This window comes from Xylaria bambusicola (genome assembly GCF_022495145.1).
Source record: "Xylaria bambusicola strain CBS 139988 unplaced genomic scaffold F5B22scaffold_23, whole genome shotgun sequence".
Lineage (NCBI taxonomy): Eukaryota > Fungi > Ascomycota > Sordariomycetes > Xylariales > Xylariaceae > Xylaria > Xylaria bambusicola.
In genome coordinates this window covers 104731-127976 of record NW_025953576.1, presented here as the reverse complement: position 1 = coordinate 127976, position 23246 = coordinate 104731, and the positions used below count along the sequence as shown (strand labels likewise).

General features: G+C 48.4%; 8 protein-coding genes across 8 annotated transcripts; 2 read left to right on the top strand and 6 right to left on the bottom strand.

The window, feature by feature from the left end:
• Positions 1–743: 743 nt before the first annotated feature.
• Positions 744–2654, bottom strand: F5B22DRAFT_636641 (regulator of chromosome condensation 1/beta-lactamase-inhibitor protein II; the record flags this gene model as incomplete). Its single annotated transcript, XM_047977315.1, has 2 exons — positions 744–1009; positions 1076–2654. 2 exons carry the CDS (start codon positions 2652–2654, stop codon positions 744–746), a joined length of 1845 nt encoding a protein of 614 aa, XP_047830379.1.
• Positions 2655–3868: 1214 nt separating this feature from the next.
• Positions 3869–5007, bottom strand: F5B22DRAFT_608202 (uncharacterized protein). Its single transcript, XM_047975059.1, has 2 exons — positions 4693–5007; positions 3869–4620 (listed from the first exon to the last, which is right to left on the bottom strand). Exons 1-2 carry the CDS (start codon positions 4760–4762, stop codon positions 4352–4354), a joined length of 339 nt encoding a protein of 112 aa, XP_047830378.1. The 5' UTR covers positions 4763–5007; the 3' UTR covers positions 3869–4351.
• A 514-nt stretch (positions 5008–5521) lies between these two features.
• Positions 5522–6789, bottom strand: F5B22DRAFT_608199 (glycoside hydrolase family 43 protein). Its single transcript, XM_047975058.1, has 3 exons — positions 6403–6789; positions 5718–6313; positions 5522–5654 (listed from the first exon to the last, which is right to left on the bottom strand). Exons 1-3 carry the CDS (start codon positions 6670–6672, stop codon positions 5549–5551), a joined length of 972 nt encoding a protein of 323 aa, XP_047830377.1. The 5' UTR covers positions 6673–6789; the 3' UTR covers positions 5522–5548.
• A 2599-nt stretch (positions 6790–9388) lies between these two features.
• Positions 9389–12960, top strand: F5B22DRAFT_646949 (uncharacterized protein; the record flags this gene model as incomplete). The annotated part of the gene is made up of 4 exons (XM_047978799.1): positions 9389–9652; positions 10146–10336; positions 12040–12740; positions 12863–12960. The coding sequence occupies 4 exons, from the start codon at positions 9389–9391 to the stop codon at positions 12958–12960; spliced, it is 1254 nt and encodes a 417-aa protein (XP_047830376.1).
• Positions 12961–15232: 2272 nt separating this feature from the next.
• On the bottom strand, positions 15233–16048 carry F5B22DRAFT_646948 (uncharacterized protein; the record flags this gene model as incomplete). Its single annotated transcript, XM_047978798.1, has 1 exon — positions 15233–16048. The coding sequence occupies one exon, from the start codon at positions 16046–16048 to the stop codon at positions 15233–15235; it is 816 nt and encodes a 271-aa protein (XP_047830375.1).
• Positions 16049–18281: 2233 nt separating this feature from the next.
• On the top strand, positions 18282–20547 carry F5B22DRAFT_656254 (uncharacterized protein; the record flags this gene model as incomplete). Its single annotated transcript, XM_047979952.1, has 4 exons — positions 18282–18436; positions 18509–18742; positions 18813–19259; positions 19318–20547. 4 exons carry the CDS (start codon positions 18282–18284, stop codon positions 20342–20344), a joined length of 1863 nt encoding a protein of 620 aa, XP_047830374.1. The 3' UTR covers positions 20345–20547.
• Positions 20547–22504, bottom strand: F5B22DRAFT_200418 (thermophilic glucose-6-phosphate isomerase). Its single transcript, XM_047969594.1, has 6 exons — positions 22270–22504; positions 21952–22187; positions 21683–21876; positions 21252–21591; positions 21054–21174; positions 20547–20949 (listed from the first exon to the last, which is right to left on the bottom strand). The coding sequence occupies exons 1-6, from the start codon at positions 22406–22408 to the stop codon at positions 20750–20752; spliced, it is 1230 nt and encodes a 409-aa protein (XP_047830373.1). The 5' UTR covers positions 22409–22504; the 3' UTR covers positions 20547–20749.
• Positions 22505–22529: 25 nt separating this feature from the next.
• F5B22DRAFT_200461 (uncharacterized protein) lies at positions 22530–23228 on the bottom strand. The gene is made up of 2 exons (XM_047969595.1): positions 23009–23228; positions 22530–22781 (listed from the first exon to the last, which is right to left on the bottom strand). The coding sequence occupies exons 1-2, from the start codon at positions 23136–23138 to the stop codon at positions 22651–22653; spliced, it is 261 nt and encodes an 86-aa protein (XP_047830372.1). The 5' UTR covers positions 23139–23228; the 3' UTR covers positions 22530–22650.
• Between the last annotated feature and the right edge of the window lie 18 nt (positions 23229–23246).

Sequence of the window (23246 nt, the reverse complement as noted above, 5' to 3'; positions counted from 1 at the left end):
AAGGCCGACATCCTTGCTTGGCACTATACAATTACGACACGCATCGCAACTCAATTCGCATCGATTGAATCAATTTAACCACTAACTGGTTGCGATACTATTTTAGACAGACACAGGGTCGGTTAACCGGTTCGTTGGCAATGGGTGTGCAACCGGGTAAGGAGGCCAATAGACAAGGCATATTGGATGACGCAAGGCTTTCTAAATTATGAGAACATGAGGCAAATAAAAAACCGGGTATGCGATTTCTCAAAGATATGGTCAGGTTGCCCCAACTGCAGATGGATCAAACTCTTGTACCTTCACACCAGGACCGGACTTCTTTCCGTTTCAATTATGTAAGGTTATCGCGCGAAGCATTAATTGATCTCGATTGCATACGCATCGACTTCCGTAGAATTGTATTGTGCACTACACTGGAAAAGTAGAGTCGCTGAAACGTGTATTTCGAAAACCAACGTAAATGAGTAGGAGTAGGCGATCTTCCAACTTTCCTAATACCCCTATCGCAATAGCAACTGTAAAAGCGATGTTGCCTGTTCGTCCTTCATCTAACACATCGGACATCTAAACCGGTGCAGTGGAAAAAACGTCCCTTGACTGCCAAAACATAGTTTCCCTTGCCCATGGAACTCTCCAATCTCAAAGTGAAATGCAAACATTATATACTAGTACAGCCCCCTCTCCAAAATGCAAAAGATCCATTACACCGCGCATGCTCCCCCGTTATTGTTAATTGTTGCTTAATGACCGTTAACGCCGTTGACGGCTGGTGATCCCTTAGAGCCATGCTCCGCTGCAACAATAGAGTACTGTCCACCGGCACCTGCCCATACAATTTCTCGGTCGCGAATGGCAGAGTTATCGATCACAGTTGGAACCTCGATATCATCCGTGGTACCCTGGCCAGTCTGGTAGTTTGCAGAGAAACCCCATGAGTACACTCGGCCTTTGACATCGATGGCGAAGCTCGTATCAACGCCAGCGGTAACAAACCGAGCATCCACATCTGTCTACAGTGTTAGTCATAGTCGCTGAAATGAGGGATTAAGGTTGTCCCATAGACTTTACTTACCTGGAACAGCAGTAGGTTTAAGAAGAATACGAGGTCGCTTATTCTCGTCAAACATGGCATTGTCCTCGTTGAATAGGCTGGATGGCTGGCCAACTTGATGACCATCAACGCGGCCCCATGTCAGGAGCTTGCCATCCTTGGTACGGGCCACTGTGTGATGCTCGCCACCGGCAATCATATCAATGTTCAAATCCTTTAGAGAGTCGACAAGCTTTGGCTGGAGAACCATAGCATCATCCTTGCCCGTGTCATCGTACTGGCCAGTCTGCGAGTAGTTGTTCAAACCCCAAGACCACACGCGTTGCTGGTTATCAATGTAAAAGCTGTGATAAGAGCCGGCAGCAATGCTCACGGCGTAGTGTCTCTTGCCAAACATACCGCATGGTTCCGGTTGAAGCGTCGCCGTAGGACCGCCATGGCGCGTCAGGGGCTTTCGGCCCAATTGGAACTGGCCGCCGCTACCCCATGTCCAAACTTTCCCATGGACATCCATGGCTACTACGTGGTTAGAGCCACAAGCGATGTTGGTGATGTCTTGGAGGGGGGAAATCAGCATGGGAGTAGGTTGCACTTTGATGTCCTTGGCGAATCCGATAATTCCGTCAGCGCCGCGGAAAGTACCCCAGCCAAAGACAAAACCATCTGCCGTCAATACGAAGGAAGCAGAATCGGTGGCAACGACCTTGCAAATGATGTCCAAGTCTCCGAGCTCGCCTTTTTCAATCTCGGTAGGGGTGCTTTCAAGAGGATTGATTCCAGTGTCATCATCATCGTCATCATCGGACTCCTCATCGTCAACATCGCGCACACCACCGGACCAGGTGGTATCACGACCGAGAGCCTTGTCATCATTGACGCCCCAGGTGAGGACTCGGTTATCCTTTGTTAAAGCGATGGTGTGCATGCCACCACAGGCGATATCAACAATACCGACCTTGGTAGCATCGAGGTTGTGGTTTATGCGAGGTCGCTTGACATCGATGGGCTTCTTGCCATCATATTTCTTACTGCCCAAACCAAGCTCACCAGAGCTACCTTCACCGAAGACAAAGACGTCAAGGGGAACGGTGGGGACGGGATTGCTGACAAGGTTTCTCTTGCGCCTTCTCAAAGCGACCTGCCTTTGCCAACCGGTGGGAGCACCAGCAGGAGCTGTAACGCGAGCTTTCTTTACGGGTCTCGGTTGGCTTGGTTCAGCTGAGCCCTGGGGCTTCTCGTCCTCATCCTCGTCCTCATCATCGTCGATTGGTCGCTTTCCGTTTGTATTCTTAACAGGCTTGTCAGCAGACTTGGACTTGGTAGCCGTGGCCTTCTTTGTAGTGGCAGTCTTTGTCTTGGTTGTAGTAGTAGACTTCTTCGCAGCGGCGGTGTCTTTCTTGGCAGCAGCAGTGGCGGTTGACTTTGGCGCAGACTTTGGCGCAGCTTTAGAGGTAGATTTGGATGTCGCAGATGTTTTGGCAGTGGTAGAAGTGGCTTTGGCGGTGGTGGCCTTGGCTCTCGTCGCAGTAGCAGACTTTGTGGCCTTGGCGGGTGCGCTCTTTGTAGCAGCAGCAGCGGGCTTCTTGGCTCGCGGCGCCATGATGATATGTGGAACGCGTTATGTGAGGGTGTAGAGCGATTGATGTGTCAATATGATGGGACGGAGTATGGGCTGTCTCCAACACTGGTCGCGACTCGTTGAGGATGGACCGATCGAGATCGAGGTACAGGCAACAACGGAAGCGGGGGAAGAGTCTTTGACGGCTCGTCTGTGATGGCGGTAGGAGGACAGCGGAAGAAGAGGAGTTACTTGGCAGATAGCAGAAGGTCAAGGTGGATGGCGCGGTGAAGTGCAGAATGTAGGACAGACGCGAATGAGGGCGAGTTTCTTGATGGCCTGATATCGACCCAACCTGGGGTGATGGTGATGGGACTAAATAGGTAGCTTGAAGGACTTGAAATGACTCGCAGGGCAAGGCAGGCCAAAGGGGAGGGTGGTAGATATGCCTTTGTTGGCTTGATGTTATTTGTTTGTATGTAGAGAGAATGGGAGAGAAAGGGTCGCGGCCGGACTCAGACAAGCGGGAGTGATTGAATGCCTCAGCAGAGAGAAAAAGACGCGCCGGTGGATCGCTGTTATTTTTTGCCTTATCGCCCTGTCTGTCAAAAAAACCAACAAAAAAAAAAGAGCTGACAATGAATGGCCGGTACGGTAGATGACACAATATCACCCTGGCCCTGGCATGTAGTTTGCTGGAATGGGTACGAACAGCAGCGTCTGCAATACTTATGAATTGCTGATAGTCAGCATATGTTGGCCAAGTATATCATCCCGATCAGACAGATGATCCAAAGTACCTGGACAAGCGAACAGGGTCTCCCTGCTCGGCCAGGCTAGTACCCAGTACTTAGCGCCGATGCGCTGCATGCAACCAACCACGATGCCCACCAGCCCACACAAGCTCGCTCACCGCCCGCCAAGGGAGCATACCTAGCATCTGTACTCCCCTACATACATGGAAATACCTACATGTAACTACCCGTGGGCGCCAGTGATGGTTACATACGGGTAAAGAACTACGGGATTCAAGGCAGTCATTACGGCCTGTATCACATAAAGAAACAGTAGGTATGGTGTTTGAATGGCTCATTGCCTCTCTCTATTCGCGCGTGCCAATTAGTACCTACTCAGACTCCTAGAGACTCCTAGATACCTATGAGGGCACCTGCCAAATCACAGCTGGCAAGGGTAGCCCAGGTACTGCCCAGGCTAGCTTGGGAATTTGTCCGGCAGAATTTACCAAAAGAAACAATTGATCAAGGTCTCGTTATAGTACTTCGTAAGCCAAATTTAGCGTTTTGGTGTGCTGGATAGATACCTACGGAAGGCGGTGAACAACCAGTCCTGTCCTTCCCACCCATCGGGAGACTTCCACGTCCCAATCTCAACATAGTCATTATCATGGTCACAGGCACTCATAAACGGGGCAAAGACCAAACCAAGATGTGATGCAGAAATAGATTCGCCCGAGAAAATGACTTTCAGCTAAAATTGCTGAATCATGTACACAACACAGTGGTATAACCGCCGCCGCCTCATCCATGCCATACCGTCCAATCCAATCCTACCCTATCCGATCCCTTTGTTTCACAGAATCCCAAACCGTGCTCCCGCAAATAGTGTACAAACAGCACCAGGCCGAGTCAGAGCGAGAGACATAGCCCCGTTCTAACCTCCCACCCTATCCTCTGACCTCAATCCCAGTGAACAAGATTTATCCGCGTCGTGGTGACGCCTTACTTCCGAGTCGTAAAGTCAATCTCATTCGGATTCGGCAAACCAGCTGCCCGCTCGCAGGTACACGAGCCCGCGGGCCGAGCACCGCACTCGCACGTGTCGCCCGAGACGGTCGCGTTCTCCTTCGCCGCGTTGTCGCACGTGCAGTGTCCCGCTGGTCGCGCGCGGCAGGAGCAGCGCGCGCCGCTTAAGGCGTTCTCTGTGGCGGCTTTCTGACATGTGCAGTGGAGGGCGGATTGGTTGCCGCAGGAGCAGGTTGCTTGCTTGGCTGGGATATATGTTAGTATTCACGGCTGTTGGTTGGTGGATGTGATGATCCCGAGTGGGTGAGGTTACTTACCGCAGACGCACTCGTTTCCTGACTTCTTGCCGCAGCAAGTGGGAGTTGCCTGAGTGACTTGTGAGGCCATGGTGATTGTTGTATAGGGTGAGCGTGAGTTGGTAGGTAGGTGGTGAGGCAATGTGAGGTGAGTTGGGCGGTCAAACAAGATGAGGCCCTTTAGTTATATTGTAGTTGAGTGGAATAGCAGTGAGGAGAAGTAGATGATATTCTGTTTGATAATCGACAGACACAATAACTGACCATCTAACTGAAGAACAACGGGCTTTATACAGCTCTACCATGTACACTTGTACCTCGATGCCCTCTCGTGACATCATGGAGTGTTGGTCATCACCTGTTTGCTGATTGGCTGTATGATTGTATTGACAACAAGTCGACCAATCAGAGAACACTTGATTACCTTTTCAGCAGACATGAGAGGCCGCTAGTGCTGTCAGTTCTCTGTCTCGGCCCTCGTCAACGCTGCCACCCTACTTCGTATGTACCCCAGATTCCCGATCATTCTACATGGAGCTGAGCATGCTCCGAGGACGGGACATCTAGACCCTTATTATGATTGGAAGCTAGTTGTCGAAACTAGAAGCCGTCTCATCAAGCTCTATGGGGTGGTTGTACATGCAATGTGGCATCAGATTGCCGCCACAGGACGGACTGCTTGTTCCAACTAGGACATTGTAACTGATGTCTTATTGTCATTTAGTTACCATTATTCACTTATGCCAAATCGTAAGTTATGCTCTCTTGCGAAGATCGGTATATCTAATGAAGTAGGTTGTATCCTCGTAGTAGGCACAGCATCTATACAGAGCTCTACTTGTGATGCTCAACAAGATGCATCTTCCTATCACTCAACTCACACGACAGGCCAGCCGCTGGAGAAGTCAATCGTATTCCAGCCGAACCGCTTGTCGCCGTCTCTATAGCCGATAGTCTTGTCGACATAATGGTAGTAAAGGATCCACACAGAACAACAACATTAGTATCATAGCAGAATCACCACAGACGAGCTCGCATTACTCACCGGCCCATACTTAGGATCCTGGTAGACACCCTGCCCACCAGGCCCGTACACATTCCCATGCGACTCAAGCACAACCGTGCCGCCACCACGCGTACACGCCACACCATTCTTATCCACGAAGCCCCCTGTCGCCGTCGTCGACCGGCATACTTTAATCTTGTACTCTTCCCCAGGCTTGGGCAAACCAGCGTCGTACCCGCAGCACTTCCCCTGGCTGTAGAACAAGTAGTAGTAATTGCCGTACTTGAACACGAAGGCGCCTTCGACAGCCGTCGTCGCAGGGTCGTACGCCAATTGGTACGAGGACACGCCGCTCGCGAGCGTCAGCGGCGACGCCTTCATCTGCGCCTGGTAGATGTCTTTCCAGAACGAGCCCCAGGTGAGATAGTACGTGCCGTCGACGTTGATCAGGTTCGGGTCGATGGCGTTGTACGGCTTGGAGGAGTCCGAGCGCACGCCCGTGGCGCCGTGGTCGGTCCATGATCCCGCGTCCATCGTGGAAGATGTCGCGACGCCGATGGCGCTGTTTTGCACCCCGAATGTGCTTACCGAGTAGTACAGGTAGTATGTGTTGCCAACGAGGGTCACGTCCGGTGCCTACGAGATGTGCTGTGTTTAGTCGGGGGGTTCTATCTAACTAACTATCGTTTTCCACGTGTAGAAAGATAGCTTGTAAATTCACTTACCCAGAGGTCCTGGTTGCCGGGAAGGTTAATCGAGGAGCCGGATAGAATCGCCGCCCCCCGGTACGTCCATGGACCCGCGATGTCTGGCGCCGTGTGGATGGCGATCTTCCCGCCCGTCGAGAACCGGAAGTAGGTGCCGTCGGCGCGGCGGATGATGGCCGGATCGTGCGAGTTGGTGCAAGTTCCCGAGCACGCCTTTGGGTTGGCGTAGCCTAGCACTGATCCCAGCAGGGGTATGAAGCCCAGGATCAAAGTCCCGAGCAACACCATGTTAACAACGAGGAAACTTCTATATGGCGTCAATCAACCCAAGCTAATCTCTCCAGCACAAAAATCCTAGGAATCGCCCGTTCCCATCGCCGTAACTCAATGCTTTCCTCGCTGACAGCCCTCGCCGATCTTATACTTGACGATGAGACGGCCAGATTCATGCAGAGGGTGTCCCTATTTGGTCGGCACCAGCTCTCCGTAGCATGGTTTCCTAATCCGGCAATTTTGCTCCATCGCCAGCGTCATGATTGGAGGAAAAGACTCGACCAGTTCGGCCGAGGGGGAAATACGCAGAGCATTAGTCGGTTTCAATTATATGGTAGCTAGCTCGCCAGCAAGTCTTCTGCGCGTGATAGCAATGCTCTTAGCATTCCTCGGCGCTGTGTCCTTGGAAATAAAGAAAGCGCTCGGAATAAAAAGAGCGCAGACAGAACGGCGCTGGTGTGGCCCTTGACCACCTTGGCCGGCTGATTGTCTACCTACTGACGTGGTCGAGACTTGTCGGTGGGAAGTGCCAATGCTAGCTTTTCGTGTCGAGGACCAAAGGCCAGCTAGTTAGCTGTAAAGTGTAAATGCGCGCCAATAAGAGATTCTACTGCATCCGCACAGCTTCCTAAGTTGTCATGCCATGGCATGGACCCGGTCACCCTCTCTCGCGGGAGAGCCCCGGTTTACCCCAGATACTCGGTACCCTAGATCGCGCGCGCAGATTAGCGAGATAGAATTGGAATCGTGGGGCTCTACAGCTTACTAACTTTCCGTCGTCTCCTTGTGGACTGCCTCGCTAACTAGAGACGATTTATGATGCCAGTCAACGATGCCGTTTGCAGGTCTGGGGCATCTGGATGATTGGTGCCTGAGGAGTAAGGAGCCCCAAGCTCCCCTTCACTTCGCGATCGCAGCTTTTCCAAGGGACTTATCATAGACTACTCTATGCTTATACATGTTCATTGCAAGCAATGTTTACTTGTACACTGGTGCGTTTATTCAGCCTTTATGATTGCAACACGGCAACAAATTTTGTCCGAATTGGTCAACATCATAGCTGGTAAGGTTGTATACCCGAGTGGGTGGAAACGTGTCTTGGCGTTTCCTCGAAGAGAAAGCATGGGTTAATCGACAACCTGCTTCATATTATTCATTGCCATAGTTAGTTCTGTTCCTTATGATTGGCATCGCAGTATAAGATCTGTATTTTCCATTGAGGAGTTGAGGACCTGGTGAAGTCGAAGACTATCGCCTATTCCCATGACAAACAAGGTATAGTAGCATGCTTTCACATGGGTTAAGTGCATCTCAGCTGGATATCGGCAGGTTGCCATGCCCAGGTAATTTTGATATATGAAATGTATTACAGGTGGGAGTTGTCACGTACGACCATAGCCATCGGAAAACTCGGGATCCCGTCCGCTCTCCCATAGATAAGCCGGTATGAGCGCAGAATTAGTAGTTGGGCCGGTGATGACCAGCGAATCCTCTGTGTTGTACGTTAACGTTTTATTTCTCTTTCTCTTTTTACCCTTTTCATTTCCTCGTTTTTTTATTCCTATTGCTTTTTCTTTCATTTATTACGGTAGACTCACCTAAGATATACCGTTCAAGTTTCCCAATCATCCATGTATCTGACAGGCAGTCTTGTCGCCACCATATGACAAGGCTGATTTCATTGTTCATTGCTACTTGTTTTGATTTAGCCTCAGAAAGAACAGTGCTAAAGTGCACAAGGCAACTATATCATTAACCTCTTGCGTAGTATGGAATCTGACCCCACCAGAAGAGCCCCATAGACCAAAAGTTAGAAGCAGCACGTAGCACATTTATTGTATTAGGATAGATCAAGATCGCAGGTGACTAAAGACTACACGCATTAGAAGTAAAGAAAAACTGCCTTACAAGACTTCGCACAGCGATAACCTTCTTAATGTATACCATGTACACGGATCTATAATGATGGGGGCACACAGAAGCTTGACAAGTAATGCGTACTTGTATACTACATAAATTCAGAAGGCTTAGCGACTCATAGGAGTATGGTAGTACGAAAGTGGATAATTGTGACTTCAGTAGTTGCGAGCCGGCCATATATTGACGGGTAGATAGCAATCTAGAGTGTCAGGGCAATTCAAAGATTCGTTCTTTCAGAGCCAGTAGGTGAGGCCATCACCAAGCAATATATTACAGGTTCTGAAAGCTTTTGACCAATTACTTGTCTATGCTGTATATATCCGGTTTGCCGCACCCTTTACTATATGTAGCAACGCAGGGAGCGTGCTGCGTTCCCTTTAACAAACACCTGTTTCTCATTCTAGTAATGCTTGCTAGCATCGTTTACGGACTTGTCACCTCGTTATACCGATTCAAAGGGGGTTTCGTCATAAGTATACGAAAATGACTGCCATACCCGTCAATGCTACCATCTGACGCCTTGTCCACTCCCTTTTCCACCCCCTTGAACATAGCACTACGTGATTGTTTTCTTAGCTCACTTCATTGGGCTGTTATTCCAGGGACAAGGGAGTGCATTAGGCAAGCAGCTGTTCTCGATATTCAGCGCACAATAATCATATAATACGCTGTTACCTGAAAATTCAAGTCAGCTTCCATCATTCTCCAACTCTACTCATCGTCTTGCCTTTACCTTCGGCTCTAGTCTATACTACTTCGCCCATCTACTGGCCCAAATACTACAACATAACACTACACATTACCACATACAATGGCAACTGACAAAGATCCCGTTGCTTATATCCAATCCTTGAGGGACAACGTGCCATCCTTGGAGAACTGGCCAGTCATGTGGCCTGAAGAAATAGAGAAAGTCGTCAATGAAATTAAAGTCATCATGCTCGCCGTGAGTACATACCTGACGTCTGATGAGGATGTTACAGCGACGAACAAACTCTGCGAAATCAGCGGAGAATTATACCAGGACCTTCAACTTGCGAATCGAAAGTTGCAGACGAGAAAACGGCAATTGGAAGTAAGATATTTGGTTACGACGTCGGTTAGTTACGTTATTATGACTCCCTACAATCTCACGAGAGGGGATGTAGCCCCGACGTTAGGTGATCGACCCAGCTAAGAATCATGTAGTCTGATTAGACTGCTATATTCCACTTGAGGCACACTCATGGATACATCTCGATAGTTTTGAGGAGCCAGAACAGGGTACTTCAGCTTGTTGTTCCCTTTGTTACTGGTTGGCTGATGATATTCTGGTGTCATTTTGGTTCTCAGAAAGTGGCTTGCGTTCCACGTCACATGTTATGAGAAGCTCATCCCTTGAGTGCACCGGGTTGGCCGAGGAGGGTCCGCCAATATAAAAACATATCAATCAGTTGCCTCATATTACACTAGCGTTGACTCGTGGCTCGATCGTGGTGTTACTACATACTTCTCAATACACTATGTCGATTGATTTTGTTTTTGCGCATAATCGCTAGAGATGGTAGAGGCTTATGCAAACATGATAGTACGGGTTGGAAGAGTTAAGTTCAACGACCAGTGCAAACAAGGCGACACTTAGTATAGATGTGGCGTACATCACGTTCCACTACGACATCAAACCTTTGGTTGTTATAAGAGAGTTGCTTGTTGATCTTCCCCACAACCTCGCGCCTCCCACGTACCCTCAACGTTTTCATTCCAGTAGCATAGAGAGCTTGTATGCCACTTTGGCTTCCCTTGAGCCCGGTGTGATTGATTGGTATTTGACTCTCCTTTTCTCCATTGCCCATTATTTCAATAACTCACTGCATATGTAGGATAGGTAGACGTTCCCAATACAAATATGCCAGTCCCATCGAGCGAATATCAAGTTGGTATTCTACTTCATCTTCCGAATCTATCCAGTTATCTTGTTTATTTCCTAGTCCCAGCACCCTCTACTCATTGTATCGTACCCGAGCAACTACCACCAAACACTATTCAGAACAATGGCTGACGGAAGCCGTGCCGCCGCTGAAATTATCAGGGAATATAGTACCTTGGAACCTGTCACAGTACAGTACTATATATATATAGTGAGTGCAGAGACGCCAAGCCCTCGACTTGATAACTCGTCGTTACCTTTTGGTGGCGTAGTGGCATAGGTACTGCACTCCTTATGTCGTTCCGTGACATAACCTCTCTACTTGAGATTTCAAGCCGAGTGGCAGAATTGGACGCTTGACGCGGTGATGCAGTTCAGCTACAGAGCGTTTGAGGCTCTCAATTACGCACGGCGTAGACTTGACATCCTAGGTGTGAATGTGCCAGCAGACGCATAGATTGAATTCCATAACTTGGTAAACATGCGGAATTTTGCAAGAGAAAAAGAAGAAATACGCCAAAGATAACCCTAAGAGATTCCAAGGTCTTTGGTGAGTCAATCCCATGCTTCAGATAAATTCCATGTTATTGATGAAGGCAACGACAAAGATGAGGAACGAAGAAGACCCAGCTTTCGCCGCACCAGATCTACATCCAACATCAATTCGCCGTCTTACATTCCTTCTATCCTTTCAACAAGGAGCGAGAACGTTCATGCCCATGAACCCAAGCCAAGCACATCACTTGTCCCCGGATATTCAACAACGCTAATCGAATATTTCGAATTTCCATGGCTGAAGCGATGCTGGAGGTTGGCGGATGAATATAGTACGGGTGTTCAAAATAGGAGTTCCTAGAATTGAGGTTCGTTTAAATACCAAGGTACCTACGCAAGTCTGGTCGAGACAGAACGGTACTCTCAGTTTGAGAGTCCCCTGTCCTAGTATGGCAGCTTGACTCACTCACTCATTAAATATATACTTAGCTACACCCGTTGCTTGACCCTGCTATGTATGCATGGGTCCTTCAAACTATAACTAAGGTGGCTTCTTCATATAAGATGATAAAGTAGCAATCTATCGAATTATGGCTGCACTCATTTGCCACACTGAAGCTGACATCGTTTAGTAAGCACAGAGCGTGGTTTGTGGGAATTTAGGGACATTGTCGACGGTGCTAATCGCGCAAACGTAATGGATATGGAAGTTCTCATCGAACTTATTCCCGAGAGGTGCCGAGCATAAAACGAAGAGCGGTATGGCGCTGAATAATCGGGACCTTGCGTCAGTAGAGGCGTCTGACTGTTGGTTTTTATTTCGCAAATGGCTGTCTAGAAGTGACAACCTAGCCTTCCCATGCGCAAGAAGGTAGCAAACTTCGAACGTTGACACAAAATCAAGCGAAGTGAGCCTGTCACGTATCGTCAACAGCACGTCTACACTATAATCCTCTGTCCTTGCATATGACTAGATGTTAGATTCACGCGGCCCATATTTAAGTTTCATCTCTGCGCCTTTTAAAAAAAGTTAAAACATGGTTGCTAATCTCATAAAACAGGGCGCCTGTGCCCAACCAAGCCATCACTGAGATAAGTTTGGTCTGTATTCCTTTCTCTCGAGCTGACAATTGCATCATGGTGTTCTACGGGGAGAGATCACCACTGAGTCCCTCCTTCACGTCAATTGCCCTGCGAATAGCGACGGCATTGCTCCTCTTGGATGCCGTTGTCGAGGTAGCCTTCGCCGGGAGCTCCCTCACCTGGCTGGGCAAACTGGCCAGCGGCCACAAGGCCTTCCATTTCACGGCCTTTGGGGGGAAGCATCATCTTGCTGCGATACCGCGCAACTTCATAGGCTACCAGCTGTATCTCTGCAACGTCGCTTCCGTCACGGCGTTTTTCTTCGTCGGGGTCCTAGGCTTTATTTCTCTCTGGCTTCGAAACCTGACACAGTACCGCACGGGATGGTTTGCGAAGTTCAGTCGGTACTCTTACTATACTTGGGTGATAATGGTTGGCCCTTCTCTCGTCCTTACGACTGCGGCGCTAGCCTGTGTTTTCACCGAAGCCAGCCATGAGACGGGACACCATATTGACACGGCCTTGGCGATTAAGCTCAACGGCAGCCCGTATAATCGAGGCACTTGGACCCCCCAGAGCTGGTTCTCTGCCGTCCTTGAACTGCAGCTACTGCGTGACAGAGAGGACATTGTGAAACACCTCACTCTGATGGAAGGGTGGAAATACAATCTCATTGACTGTAAGCAATTTTTGAGATTATATGCTACTGTCATGCCAACACCTAACATGCATACGTGCTTCTTAAATCTTTACATGATGTTACGATAGTCGGCGCTTAACTAACAGTTTGTGATCTGGAAGTGTTTGTATTGCAGTTCTTCCATTTTCTTATTACGGTCGCGGACCTCATGCGTTGGATCCAAAAGCCAAGACACCCAGAGACTTGGAGTAGGTTCTAAATGGTTGGTTTTCATGAGAGGATTGGTAGCTAAAATAGGATAGTCTTATGTCATAGAGAGCAGGGCGCGATTAGTCGCGCGCAGATAAATAGTATATATGCTGATGGCAGGCCCAGTCCGCCACCAGATAGTTTAGCCGATGTTAAATAGCTACGCCGGTAAAATGAATCTTTTTGTTGAAGGTCATGTAGGTGAACGAAGTGCGAGACGTGCGATGGATGGGTTGATAGATGTGGACGCCAGGATATATATGTTAAATGATATACTGTTATTTCCTAGTTGTCTTTTACACAGCTGTTGTTCAATCTTGATTTAGTCGATTATTCAAGAGAGATATATCAAAGCTGCGCTAATGACGGAGCGCGGACCGAGAATGAAATACATAGGATCCGTCGGGGTCGACCGTCGACGCCTTGTCATTATCTCGCGTAGTAGCTTGCTAGTTTAGTAGAACACGTCGTGATTTGAGTGGTACTTGAGCGTAGCATAGTGGTGCACGATATGTCATTTGACTTGACACCGAAGGTAATGGACTGTCATTCTCTTAGTCGCGTGGTCTTAAAGGGCAGCTGCAAATCTGACAGGCTGCGTCCACAGTGTAGCCGCAGTCGATCTCGGAACGACGCGCGGGCACAAGGTTCGCTGATACTGATGCCTAAAGTTAACGTGAGAGGTCCTGGGCATGCTGTACGGCAATGGTGAAGTTAAACATTGAATTGCCCTGCATGCGATCGGGATCTCGGAGATTGAGATGATTCCGATTCCGTGGGCGAGGCCCCAGCGAGATCTGAGTCATCATATTGTTGAAACATTGAGCAAGGATAGCACACCTTTCAAATACACTTGAAAACAATGATCTCTACTGTCACGGATCGTTCTCTGCATCACGCTAGCACAGTTGAACAGGATGGGAAGGCTGCTACATGTAGGTACACGATACAGGACGAGATTAGTCCGCCGTATCCTGCCGATAATCGACCTCGCAGCAATTTGTCACCGGCGCGGGGGTTACTTACCTAATCTAATACCTATACCTTTCTCAGACGTTGGCGGGGCACTTACGGGGCCAGAAACGAAGCTCTATATTGGTCTATATGCCTTGACTATCTAGATCTCCTCGAGTAGGTCTGGAAGGCTCCTTTATAGCCAGAAGCCTGGCGGTCAGACCGCTGAAGATCGTATGAGATCACCAGGGGTCACCCTAGGTGAGCCCCACCTACGTCTAACAACCTTCTGAGGTGCAATGGAAGTTGGTAACACAACCTCATTTGACCTACCAACCAAGATGGTCACACGCATGTTACCTGGTTGCTTGATTGATAATAAAGAGAATCGACTGTAATACTGAATGGTAAAATGTTCTATGGATAGTTCTGATGGCCTGACCAAAAGTATCGATATTACCCAAGTGGTCACTATTTGAAGTCGCATATCTTCACAACTAACATAAACCCATTTCGGTTATTTACAGATAACAAGAAAAGGGTTGCCTGAGGAGCAGAAGTTGATACAATCATAAGCAGCATAAAAGAGGGAAAACAAGAAATACTTTAGAGGGCCTGGCCTGCAGTTGCCAAATATAGGGGAGGGACATCTAGATGTTAAGCGCGGAACTTCAATATATGGTAGCTAGTAAAATCGATAGAGCGTCGCGTCAAATCTTCGCAATAATATACTATGGCTGCTAAGGTTCGTTAATTCCATTTAGCCCCTTTCATTGCCTTGGTCAGAATGGATGACCTTGACTTTATATGATTGGATCAGCTTTCATGAACTCTATGAGATCACATTTTACATTCTAAAGGAGTGACTCGGCTCCCTTCATGGTTTCTAACATTGTTCGTGGCCTTTAATAATTACCTAGGTAGAATGTGGCGTGGTCAAGTCAGTCATCGATGGTGAAGTCCTCTATTGGTCCACTCTTTCTACAAAGAATGACAGGCTAGAATTTACGATAGGCTAATCAGATAAGTTAAGCTGTAGTATTTTTATATGAGCTGCAATTATTCATGTATATGACCACCATGGTCGACTTCATATGAAAATGAGAACTTAGTAAGCAGAAGTATTAAATGTAACTGTAGAGATTTCAAGCATGGAATAGATAGATATGAGATTCAAATTGTACAGCGAGGTTAACTGTAGCAATTGATCGTATGTCAACCCTCCTCAGCGGGGAATCTAACTACTTATCTATCCCGGGGTAAAGCCACCATAAGTAGGATAAACAATTAAGGTCGTCACAAAGTTTTTAACCTTGTTTGAGAATTGTCTAAACTATGTGTGTATGATATATACAATCATAATTACAAGAAGGGGGGCTGTCAGAATTGGCAGGATGAGGGGTGCCAGAATTATTAGCAGGGGGAGGCCGAGGGGCTGCTGAGCCAGGTGGGCCAGAGGGATCCATATAGCGCTCTCCGGCAAACATTGTGGACCTTGTTAGTACCTCAACTTTCTCTGAAACTAGATGAAGTATTTCTTTGAACACTGGCCCATGGCCACGATCCTTGCCTACTTCTTCGAAATACAGCGGATGATTCTTATCTGCGAAGAGGTCGAGGTAGGCATGTATAGACTCATGGATGACTGTATATAACGGTCTCAGGATTGGCAATCGAGCAATTTTAGCGGTATTATCGTCAAGAGGGTCAACTACTTTCAGCCATATCCATAGTCTACGATTGACAGTGTCGTAACAACCATTCGCATGCCAATTTGGGCGTTTAAAGCAGGAAGGGTTGTTCTCGACGTGGAGCTCTACGACCTGACGCGGACCCTGTTGTGTGTCCAATGTACTTGTAAGAACGCCGAAGAAAAAGCATTTGTCGATAAGGGAAAACCACTGGTTGACTAATTGGATTGGCATGTCTGTCTCATTCTCGGGATAGTTGCCAGCTACATTCTCGTAGTGATGAAAGAATTCTACAAGCTCTGTTAGCCTAGGCGAGTCTGGAGTTCGAAACGCCAACGCAACAGTTTGAATTAGTGTAAGAAGGAATCTTGCCTCGGGTGCTCTTGGCGGATTTGTTGATGAAATAATGTCACGGATCTCCTGAAAGGATTGTACGTCGCGAGACCCTGACATTGTAATATCGATGCTTGCTGTAGTTAATTATTAGCGTTGGGCGAACTCTGTAATGGTAATCTCTGTAATGATATTTATAGAATATGAAGCTAAGGTTTCAAGAGTCCAGGTCAGATAAAGCCTTCCTCTTTATAGACAATTGAACAACGGTGGTTGTTGTCCGGAGTACGCAAAACTAGGCCCGTGTTCCATCCCCCAGACTTTAACAAACAATGATATAGTATTATCACCCACAACGGCTTTGTTTCGCAACATTGCAATAAGCTTGTACTATGTCTTTATAACTTTTGATCAGGACGTCAGTTTTCTGGCCCTCGAAGACGGGCCTCACTAACATGGACTATGGTTTGGTTCAGAGCTCAATATAACATCATAGGAATGAATCGCAATATAGGATTGTCTTATCAGTTCTGAGCTAGAAATTAGGAGGTATATCACCGTTTGGATGAAAATATCCATTTTCCGGCTTGTGAGAAGAGAGGCAGAAACACATTATGCAAATTGATTGGCATGTGTGTGACCTCTCATGCTCTTCCGCTTGACACAGCACACGATCGTGTTCAATAGTAAATTTGAAGCCGGGGTTTTGCTTAACTTCATCCTTGGTTTGTTTCCATATCTACGGAAATCAAACCATTAAGGAAGATTTATTTATAAGTATTCAATGGCGCACCTTCTTAGTGGCTACAGTATTAATGTTGCTGGTTCGGATGGCATAGTAGAAGCAAGCGCATAGTTCACTAAAGTTAGCGGAATCCTCATCATGGTACAACAGCTTCCTATCCCTTTGAATACCACGAACGCTCCAATATATTGCTGACCCAGTCTTATCACGTGCTATGTCTCTTGCAGTCTCTATTAGTGGATCAAATAACTGATACTTAAATCCCTCTTAAGACGACACTAAAACTGATGTATTAATTCGTACCCGTGATTATATATTTAAGTGAGATACAAGTACAAGAAATTCTGATTGGACATCTAAAGTCTTGGCAGGATTGGAGCGTTCGTGGTATTCAAAGGGATAGGTACTGCTAAATTGCTCCCCTATGGCTGCGAATAGCTTAACTCAGCATGTATTTAACCATATTTAACCATATCTCTCTAATGAAAATCTGGTCCAAGATTTATTTACCTAAGTACGCATTGACCGGAGGTATACTATACCAGCCTTTTTTTTTTTTTTTTTTTTTTTTTTTTTTTTTTTTTCCTTCAGTAAGCTATGCGGCTTATTTTCCTGACAATTCGAGTCTGCATTTTGACAGCCTGCGTGGCTGGGGAGGTGGCCCGTGTGGCAGTCTGTCAGGGTTCGTACAGGTGGTTTTTGCGATGCAGAGTGTAGGGAACAGTTACGCTGCAACCCTACGCGCGTACACACCAAACGCCATATAAATTCGTGTTGGTTACATTTGCATGTGCGCAGCACGCGTGCCTTTACACTAACTGGAACTTGAAAGGAAGCCTTCGCTTCTTACGGACCTTCGTAACCTTCTTTCCTTTCTTTCCTCGTGGCGTAGTAAAAGACTATGTCCACTACTTCGAATGTACGAAAACCTTTGTATGAAGCTACTCAACAAGTGTCATTATTAAGGTAATGAAGAAGATGTGAGAAGTCGATAATTTTCTTTGAGGGTGATGCCTAGCCTAGGTACTTGAGTAAATATGCAATCTCGGAACTGCTTATGAGTATCTCCCCTACCTACTGTAGGTATTTATCTCCGTGCAGTCGCTCTGCTCCTTATCGAATTGAGGAGGAAATTCACTATCTGAATTATGGCATTAGGCCCTAAACCTGGAACTCCGGTGCCTTCATAGTCTTAGGTTACGTGCATTAACGCCAAGTTGCCAACCCAGTCATTATTACAAATAGGAGTCACTGAAGTCGCGGTGCTTTTGAAGTTAACTGAAAGAGATATCTAACCTGGCTGCTTAATCTGCTATCCATTCCTACCAATCCGTTTATTCTGAAGCGTGTACTCCGTACCGACAGGGCACTACTTGACTGGTACCCCTAGTCGCGAGGGCGGGCCGCTTTGGATCGGGCCAACAAGCGCCTAGGAATTACCGAGCTATCCGCTAGTGAAAGCTCTAGACCGGAACGCGACTAGATAGTTGAACGCTTGCTCGCCGTACCTGACGCTAGGTTAGTTGACAGGTTTATGAATGATCCAGCAATCTTTGAGACATGACAACACGTACATAGAGTTCCGCTCTGTATGTCTGACTGCGCGATATGGTTGGGACTCCAAGGTCTTGCACCTCTTGCCGGCAGGCCAAGGTAGCTTGCGATGCGCGTAGGAAGACTGGCGATGCGCCGTGCACACGCTGCGCTAAGAACCAGCTTGAATGCCGATTCGACAAGAACTTCAAGAGAATCCTTACCCGCAAGTGAGTCTGCTATACTTGTACTCCGTGGTCACCTCATCTCACATGTCTCACTCACCTTACAATCCGGTCCAGGCTCACCGCAAGCCTCACGAACGAGCTCCATCAATTGCGCACCTCGCAAGAGAGCTCTGGGTTGAGGCAGAGACGACGGTCACCATTGCAAATGCAATTGCAGCGCTCGCAGCCAGAACCATGCTTATCAATCCACCTCCCGTTCCTATACACGAATCTCACGGAACCTCTGCCCGACTTTTCCATAGAGAATCTCACCGTTCCCGCAAGAGCCGCAGTTGAGTTGATACAACAGTAAGTAGGTATAATACCACCAGCTCTTGCTCTCACTCCTCCTCATTCGCCACTACTGATCTCGATAAAGCTTCGGAGACCAGTATCACCCTTATGCTCAATTCATTCAACCCATCGAATCGCTGGCGCACTTCTACACTTCATCCCCGCTGCTCTTCTGGACTATTATCTTGATTGCATCGCACTACCATATAGAGCATAGTAGCTTATACGATAAATTACTTTTGCCACACGAGAAACTTCTGAGGCCGTTCGTAAACACCGCTGTCCAGTCAATTCATGAGATCCATGCGCTTCTTTTATTGTGCATTTGGCCAATATCGAGGCGGGTGGAGGAATCGAATCCCACTTGGAACCATATTGGTCTTGCTGTAAATGCCTGCATGCGGTTGGACTTGAACAGAACGGCGCCGGCGCCGCCAGTTCCCATCTGGCCACGATCGAGCACCAGGCCCGAAGATGTCAACATACAGACACGGAGACTAACATGGTTAGCATGCCTTGCCATCAGTTCACTGTACGACTATAACCATGTATCGCTCTACTCACTAGTTCAATGCTGAAATAGTCTACAGAGAGGCTACATTCCTGGGCCTTCTCCCGCCCCTGTCTAGCCGTCCCCATCTCAAACGCAGCCGGAAGGCTGTGGCCGCGCTGGAAGGTCACCTGCCACCTGGCGCGAGGCCCAAGCTTGCCATAAACGAGATTATTTGTAACTACACACTAGCCCTGGAAGAGATTGACGGCTCGTCGGCGCAACCTTCCCTCGTGGAGACATTTAGCCGCTCCCTCGATATGATCAGACAGACCTACTCAACGGAATGGAGCACCGATGTCGACGTGATCTCACAATATGCGGAGTTCACTCTGAATGCAACGGCCCTCGTGCGAATGTTGGAGGAAGACGAGGAAGGATCTTGTCTGCAGTTTACCGAGGCACAGACGCTCATTATTCAAGGCACGGAAGCTGCCTGGCGTGCGATCGGTGACGTGAAGACGATGATTCGCGATGCTCTAGACCCCGAAAAGCAAGCGCCTGGTGTGACCATGCCTATGTGCTATCCGAGATTCTACTTCGCGGTAGTGTTCTTCGCGGCCATTTTCATTTTCCGGACGTCGTATATGCGGCCAACCACAAGTCGCGAGGCCACCGTCGAAGCGCTGGTTGAGGTCTATAACATGTACAGGCTCTTCCCACATCACACCGAAATGAAGACCGGGTTAGATGTAATCCAACATCTCATCTGCCTCGCGAATTTAGACGAATCTCCATATGTATCTTCACCTATTGGTGGGCTGACTACCATTAACCGCCTCGGTGCTTCCATAGTCTGGGACACCATGGTGCATCTCAATCAGCATCGCGGCGAAAGGCTTGGTAAACAATCGGACCAGGCGCCTCCGGAACCACGAATATTACCTAGTGATGCTGCAGCCGGCCCTTCCGCTGTTATGCAGACTACAATGGGCAACGACACCATGGGAGAAATACAAGGATTGCAACTACAAGATGCTATTGATATTGACTGGACAGCCATGAACCTACCCCTACCCATTTTCGATATATTCGGCCTGGAAGCTGGGGAGCATATCACATGGTAACACGGTTATAAGTGGTTCGGAAAACAAGGAGACTCTATATCACTCTAGTGTCGGTCGGGCCTGGTCGGGACTATAAGCAGAGCGTATCTAATGCCTGTCGAATGACTAAGGATGTACTAAAGTTGGCGTTTTATTGACATTTGACCAGGCAAGGAAATTGGTAGAATTTTAAGTTTTGAATCAATATTAAATTATCGGGCGGAGGTGCTAGGTCGAAGGTGCCGTCGAAGAACACGAATGACGGCTTAGGTATCTACCTGTCAAGACATAACAATATACTTGTACATGGCATGATGACTGGACGCTATGCGATATTAGGAGTGACTCTCGGAGCGAACAAACGCAAATATATGGAGATGCAGTATAAACCAAAGGCGATCTGTCCGTATCCTTCTCAACCTATGCTCATCGGTTCTTAATCAAAAGCTGCTTCTCCTTGACTAGGTTCTCGGCGATATTGAGCGGGATTTTGAGTACGTTAGCGACGATGTCAGCCGGGGTGAGAGCGAGCCACTGTGTCAGCGAGATATCCTCCACACGGTCGCTCTTATAGATCTCGATCCACACGAGATCTTCTGTCTCCGAAGTGTTCTCGATATAGTGGCCTAAGGAGAAGAAGGTCAGTGAGCCGGTTTGATTGCCAGGATAATTACAGCAAAGCATATGTTGAAGGCGCAGCTCGTGCGAGGAGGCAATTGACTTGACTTACCGCTGTTAGTCGGGAACACGCCCGTGTCGCCGGCCCGGAAATCAAATGTCCGCGCCGCGCCGCTGCCAATAAAGACGGTTGCGCGCCCTTGGCCCTTGTGGAAGTACAGCCATTCCTCAGCCTATATGATACCCCTGGTTAGCCACACCAAGCTTTTCTGAGCGAAAATATCTGCGCAAGACAGGCATGGTTACATACATTAGGATGCCAATGTAACTCTCGCAGCGCACCCGGCGAAAGCGTGACGACCGTTGCTGCAATGGTCTTTGCCACGGGGAACGTCGTGCTGTCCACGATTCTCAAAGTACCGCCGCCACCTGGCACGTCCTCGAGAGGGTGATCTTTAGAATAATACACAAATGACGCGTTTCCTTTCAACTGGCCATTGCCGCCCGTCACGTCGTGCGGGTCGATCGTCGCGTTGACAATGTATGGGCTAGCTGGCACGGAGTTGAAGACGGACTCAGGAAGGCCGAAGTTCTTCGCTAAAACGGACTTAGGGGTGTGCGTGATCCAGTCGTCTACGTTGAACGTCGTGCTGTGTTCGAGAGTGAAGAGCGTTAATACCCCGTTTCCTTCGAGAGTGACACAATGTGGTCATGTAGGATAGGGATGGAGCGAGAGCTCACCCGACAGCGTCAAAGTTCCCGTCGTCAAATATCAGGAGGAACTCGTTGTTATCTTCGAGGCCCTGCACCGTGTGGGCAACACCCACGGGGAAATACCAGATGTCGCCTTCCTCGATCTTAGAGAGCTCAAATTCGCCGTCCTGGTTAACCGCTGTTATTATGAGCGAGCCCGTGTACAAATAACCCCATTCCGCCTGTGGTGTTGCTGTTAGCATAATCGATTGCGCATTGCACCGGGTACTTGGATAAGCGGCCTGCTGTAGACGTACAACGCGGTGCCAGTGAAGCTCGCGAATGGAGCCCTTGGTCAGGTGCTGTTGTGCGCCTGCGATATCGTGACTGCTAGGTAAGTCGGTGATCACGGACTCACGCACCCAGCCGCCGTTCACGATCCTCGTTTTGGAGTCGGAGAAGCTCCATTTGAGGTTCGGAACCACGCCGGCGTCGGTGCTCTGCCGCCCAAGGTTGTCGGGGTTCTGCAGGTCGATCTGGTGATTCGTACCGCCTGCGGCACACAGGGTAGTTAGTCAACACCACCCTCACGACTTCGGCTCTAGATAAGAGAGGGCAATGGCGAGAAAACTTACCTACGATCGGAGCCCCCTTGCCATTGCCATCTATAGGCTGGCCGTCCTCGAACCCACCGCCGCTCTGACGGCGTTCAATGGCCGTGGCACTTGCGCAGCTGGCCGCGAGAAGCGCGGACGAGATTGGGAGAAGCTTCATCGCGAAAGAGTGAGTCGGTTATTATACTACGGACCGAAGAGAGCGCGCGCCCAGCATGATCAAGGCGGAAGCGCCTGGGTGACGCGAGCTTTATGTATGCATTTATTGCCTCTTCTACACCCTGTTACCTCCCTTGGTGTCCGCCCACAGGCTAGCAAAGCCCCCTGACAAAAGAGGCAAGCGAGCTTCCTCAATGGAATGGACAAGACATTGCGTGCGTGCTTATGACATATTAGTCACAGTCACAACAGCTTCCCAAGCCCCGGCGCAAGCTGTTGCTCGTCGCGTTCTGCAGTATAATTTCGCGTCATGGTACCCCAATATGCACGCGATCGCCTCGTGCGGGGGAGCGAGGGGTCTCTTATAGACGGGCCTGCTGCTTACTTACACATTAGCCAAAAGGCATCATATAGGAGAAAATAACGCCATGGCTTGGCGCTATACAGGGCATGAGAGGGGATATTGCGCTATTGCTTGAGACAAGACCCCAATTTTATACGCTGTACGAGGAAAAAGACAGACAACGTCCATTAAATTGTCCCAGAGTCTTAATGCCAACCACTTGCGTATCAAGGTGTAGGTATACGATGCAAAGCTTACAGTAGGTGTCATGCCACCAACAGTAGAGCATCATAACAACCGAATGTGAGCGAGCGCAAGTGTATGTCAACACTTCACAAAGATGTGAGGAAAAGGAAAAAAAAATATGTCGTGATAGCAGCTTGAGCATTACAGTCGGCGTCGGGGTAGCATCGGAACTGCACGCCAATTACACCTATAAGCACGTTTTCGCCCCAGATTTGGCAATAGATATCCGGAGCGCAACGCACCGCTGCAG